Source organism: Nematolebias whitei, chromosome 9 (genome assembly GCF_014905685.2).
Source record: "Nematolebias whitei isolate Nwh7 chromosome 9, NemWhi1, whole genome shotgun sequence".
Lineage (NCBI taxonomy): Eukaryota > Metazoa > Chordata > Actinopteri > Cyprinodontiformes > Rivulidae > Nematolebias > Nematolebias whitei.
This window is the reverse complement of record NC_056506.1, coordinates 50,855,939-50,861,321: the sequence shown is the minus strand read 5'-3', so window position 1 is coordinate 50,861,321 and position 5,383 is coordinate 50,855,939. Positions and strand designations below refer to the sequence as shown.

General features: G+C 47.0%; 1 protein-coding gene across 2 annotated transcripts in view; it reads right to left on the bottom strand.

Annotated features, from left to right (window-relative positions):
* LOC119415276 (discs large homolog 1-like protein) overlaps nt 1–5,383 on the bottom strand; it is a 97,573-nt gene that overhangs the window by 35,089 nt on the left and 57,101 nt on the right. The window contains exon 7 of one of the 2 annotated variants that reach the window (XM_037682453.1): nt 537–544. The exons of the other annotated variant lie outside the window; for it this stretch is intronic. Within the exon in view, the coding sequence (XP_037538381.1) occupies nt 537–544 (8 nt within the window). The remainder of the gene's footprint in view (nt 1–536; nt 545–5,383) is intronic. 2 annotated transcript variants of the gene reach the window in all.

Below are 5,383 nucleotides of genomic sequence, written 5' to 3'. Positions count from 1 at the left end.
AACACAAACCAAGAAAGAACATGTCAAAGAACCAAGAAAGAACACAAACCAAGAAAGAACATGTCAAAGAACCAACAAATAATTTAACGGACCAAAAAATAACACAAACCAAGAAAGAACATGTCAAAGAACCAAGAAAGAAGACAAACCAAGAAAGAACATGTCAAAGAACCAAGAAAGAACATGTCAAAGAACCAAGACAGAAGACAAACCAAGAAAGAACATGTCAAAGAACCAAGAAAGAACACAAACCAAGAAGGAACATGTCAAAGAAGGCAGCACTGTCAAAGAACACATCGAGGACCACGTCAAAGAACACTGAGATGGTTTAGTAGCCGCTACTTCAGCCAAGCAGTTCTAATGGTACTGGTTCTAGAAGAACGTTTGGTTTGCATGAACATTTACCATATGTTTAAATATGAATCAATGCAGCTACCCATCCAGGCTGTCACATTGTAAAGTTTGCAGATGATACAGCGGTGGTGGGATGCATCACAAACAATGATGAGTCCAGCTACAGGCAGGAGGTGGAACACCTGGAGAGCTGGTGCAAAGAGAATAACCTTCACATCAATGTGAAGAAGATGAAGGAGATGGTCGTGGACTTAAAAAGGAACAAACCCCCCCCCCCCCCCCCGAACATAAGAGGATCTGCAGTGGAAGTGGTCTCCAGCTACAAGTACTTGGGTGTACACATGAACAACAACCTCAGCTGGAGCAACAACACCACCAGCCTGATGAAGAAAGATCATCAGAGACTCTACTTCCTCAGACGGCTGAGACGAGCTGGTCTGGAAGCTCAGTCCTCACCTCCTTCTACAGGTGTGCAGTGGAGAGCATCCTGTGCTCCAGCATCAATGTGTGGCATGGAGGGAAACCGGCCCTTAGTTTGAAAAAGGTTTTAATTTTGGCCCCTTTGTAAGTGGGTTTCACACCCCTGCTCGAGACTGAGGAACAGCTTCTACCCTGAGGCTGTTTGACCCATGAATCTCTAACCAGGAGAATCACTGTGAATTTAAACAAAATCACTGGAATATCACTTTATTTTGTGATATGTGACTTATCTGTGCTGCTGATTCTCCATGCTGCTGATCTCTTGCCTTTAAGCTGCTCACTACAGACTCATGTTCAGGCCGCTGTTTAATGCACCGTATTGTTTGACATTACTAGTGTTTAGTGAATATCTTAGCTCCTTGTTTACTGGTCCTTTTAATACTTTATACTTGTTGCTATTGTTGGGAGTAACTGGGACCTTGAGAACACCACGTGATGTGAATGACAAAGAACATTGAGCCAATCACAAGAGCGTTCCTACTGGGTCACAAAAGTCTGGACCCGCCTAAAGGAGGACTTAACCCTTTGTGCACTCGTCCCTAAACATCTGCCTTCTCATCCAGAGAGGTTCTTTAAACCCGAGTCCAGGTCCACACTTTGAACCCACAGGCGGACCTGAATGAGCCTCAGGAGGGAGGGGAGGGACTTTAATCTGCTCGTGAGTTTAGCTGAAACGTCCACGAGCTGAAGACCTGCACCTGAATCAGCTCCACCAGCAGCGTTTACACACCGACCACGTTCTGGTCCAGAACCAGCTCTGGACCAGCTCATGACTCGGAGTTCACTGCAGAACCTTTCAGCTCTGAAAATGTCCATTTGACCCGTTCTCAGGCCCAGCTGCTGTCAACACCTTCCAGATGTTTCCTCAGAGCAGGAACCCGGGTCAAACGGGCAGAACTGGACTGCAGCGTGTGCTCGTCGTCACGCGTGTTTGAAGCGGTGAAACAGGCGATGCTGCAGGAGCGCGGCGTCAGGAGCCTGCAGGTTGCTAGGCAACGCAGGCGCCTCTCTTCCCGACGTCCGAGCACGAAGCTGCCGTGACGGACCGGCGGTTCTGAAGAACCCGCAGCTCCGGCCGTTTGGATCGACACCACACCAACAGGCTCCTGGCCCACACCGGGTTCTGATGGGCCACATGACGCAGCAGCTCCACACACAACAACACACAGCGCCGCGCCTCCTCACCTCAGGGAGGAGGAGGAGGGGGACCTACCAGCAGGCGGCGGTGGAGCCGTTTGGTCCTCCTCAGGGTGCCCATGATGCGGCGGCCCATCTTCTTGGCGTACCACACCGAGTTCAGCATCCTGCCGCTGCTTCGTGCCGCCTCCTCCTGCTCCTGCTGCTCCCGCTGCGGGCTGCAGAGCAGACGGTGGGAGGGGGGCTTCACTCCACCTTCTGCACCCCCCTCCTCTTCCTCCTTTCAGACACGAAAAGGGAGGCTGCGGCGGAGCAGCAGGAGGAGGTGCTGCCACTTGAAGAGGAGCTCAGAGGCTAAGGAGCAGCCTCCTTCTGTCTGAGGAGGACGGCAACAACAGACTGCAGGGCTGACGTCCTCTGATCTCTCTGCAGTCTGAAAACATCACGCACCTCCTTCCTCCTCCTCCTCCTGGACCAGCTGACCTCTGTCCCACTTCAGTCCAAAACAAACAAATCGACGGGGAAACCGCTGAGTAATCATGGCAGTGATTGACAGCTGGGAGAGCAGAGGAGGTGGCGTCACAACTGCTCCTCGTTAGGAGGCGCAGATGACGAGGAGCAGAAACCGTCTATTAATAGATTCTAATTTACCGACACGTTTTAAACGTAGGAGAAGCAGAGGTGGACCCAGTATCTCTGGAGGACCGCAGCACAGATTTATTTTATACTAATTTAACCAGATAAAAGAACTTTACCTTCAGTTAAATAACGTTTATTTACAGCATTCAGAAGAAGTTGGAAAATTAAAAAGATCAAGTAAATGGTACATGGACTGTACTTATCTAGCGCCTTACTATCGTTTCAAGACACTCAAAGCTCTTTACAACAATCTGTGCCTCACTGACCCATTCATACAGCTCTATACTAGATCTCTACAAAGATAATTGAACAAATCCTTCTAAAGAGACTGATCAGAGATTTATCACATTCAGACACTGATGGACACACATCAGAGGCTGTGAGGGGTTCACTGTCTTGCCCATGGACACGTCGGCATGTGACTGCTGGTGGATTGGAACCCCCAACTCTCGCATTGGAGGACGACTGCTCTAACCACTGAGCCACAGCCGCCCCTACAGAACTACAGTTTGGGCTACAGTGAGCTGTAGCAGCTGCTACTGCCCTCTTAAGGCAGAAGACGATTTTTAATCCGTTTATTAAAACTCGACTCGTCTTCAGACGTAAATCTGTGATTTTACAGCGGCGGAGCGTCACGTAGTGAGCCAACGTAAAAATCAAAGAACACAGACGTTACAGATAAGAACATCACTCACAGGAACACAGCAACACGTGAGAAATTAAAAATGCATTTATAAAGGGATTTCTATGTGGTCAGTCTGCCCTCAGGAACACTAGAGGGCAGCAGAGTCACAGACGGAGTATTCTCTGCAAAATGGCCGCACAGCCCGTCACGGATCACAGGTGAAGCCGCCACGTCCCACTCTCATGTGGCTTTTGGGCAGAACCAAACGAGGCGGAGCAGAACTCTGCGGTAGAGCTGTGACTTCTAACCCGGGCCCAGCCCGACCCGGTCCGAATTTCAAGTCGGGCCAAAATAATGTGTTTGATGGGCGGGGCGGGCTTTTGCTGCGGTTTTAGAAGTGACAGCGTCTTTTTTCTTGAGTGTGCACCTGCTGAGAAGGACCTGGCGTGAGGCCGTTGTCCTGGATTACCTGCAGATTATTCTTCATGCTGAGTTTGGATCGCGGTGGATTATTTTTTCTTACCCAGGACTGCAGCGGAGGAACTGTAAAGCCTAAGGACACTGCGATCTGGCGAGATCGTTTCCTTTCATTTCGGCGTGCCGACGCCTAGACAGAGTGGGCGTGTCCTTCGTGAACTTTCCTTCAAGTCAAGTCAGATTTATTTATAGAGCACATTTACAACAGAAACTGTTTCCAAAGTGCATCCTCAAGGAGGATGGTTGGACTAAAAGTTTGATCACCTTGTTGTGATTTATGGGGTTTTGGGGATTTCATGTGTTGATATGGTAATGCTGTGGGATGAAGCGTTTGGGGGGTTTGTGGGGCACGAAGGCTTGATTCAATTGTGTAAACTGCTTTAAATGTTATCCTTCGTGGCCAATCATTTATTTATGAGCTTTCTGCCTGTGCAGGTAAATTATTTCCTGTTAACTGTACTTGGTGATTCCTTCACCTCAACCAATATAAGTTTATGCGCCGTCAGCTCCAGGCACTGCCCATGACTTAGTGTTTTAGGTAATTAATCCCATTACCTTAGTTTTGGGGGCGGGTTGTTACTGAAGGACAACCGGATCATCAGCCGTGCGTCCGCTGACCGCTAACAACTATACTAACCATAATCATCCGCTGACTCGTTAACAAACAAGAAACCTGATCTCTTCCTTTCTCTGAAATACATTTTAAATCATGTCGAACTGATTTTCTTACAAAAGCAGTAAAAGCTTAATAATTTTATTTTATTATTTTTTTATTTTTCCGGGTTCGACCTGTAATCACAGTTAATTGGTCGGTCTTGGGTCGTGCTCAGAAAATATGATACAGGTTTGGATCCGGGCCGGGTTGGATTTTTTAGGCTCGAATTCAACTCTACTCTGTGGTGCTGAAGCGAATAGTGATGCTTTCAATGAGTGTAGGACGTTTCACTCGTGTCATTTGAAATGAGTAAACTCACTTTAACGATCGTTTAGCCACGTTAATGAACTAACTGCAAAGTAGTTGTGTGTCATCGTCAATAATCCCTCGGTAATCAGTGTCATCGTCAATAATCCCTCGGTAATCAATCTGCTGTTTCATCAGACGAGCGGGCGGTAACAACGTCAACAGTTCATCACATTACTGAGCCGCAGCGTTGAGCGTCTTCTCATTTATTTGTCTGTTTCTGTTTCAAGAGCAAAAAATAAAAGCATGACTGATTTTTCTCCATGAGAGCTTGTCTGTGAGTATATTTGTTTGGGGGCTCTTAATGTGAAAGGCTTGTTGTGAGTAATGCTGTTGAGTAAATAAAAGTTTTATTTTTATTAATGCATCTCGACATCAAACCTGCAGATATTTGTGAATAAAAACTGAATGCAATGATGTGGAGGTGCCAACATCTAATATTTTATTCAGAATAGAACACAAATCACAGATCAAAAGTTTAAACTGAGAGAATGTTTCATTTTAAGGGAAAAATCTGTTGTTTCCAAATTTCATGGCGTCAACAAATCCCAAAAAAGTTGGGACAAGTCCATTTTTCCCACTGTGTGGCATCCCCCCTTCTTCTTCCAACACTCAACAGACGTCTGGGGACAGAGGAGACCAGTTTCTCCAGTTTAGAAATAGGAATGCTCTCCCATTCATGTCTAATACAGGCCTCTAACTGTTCAATC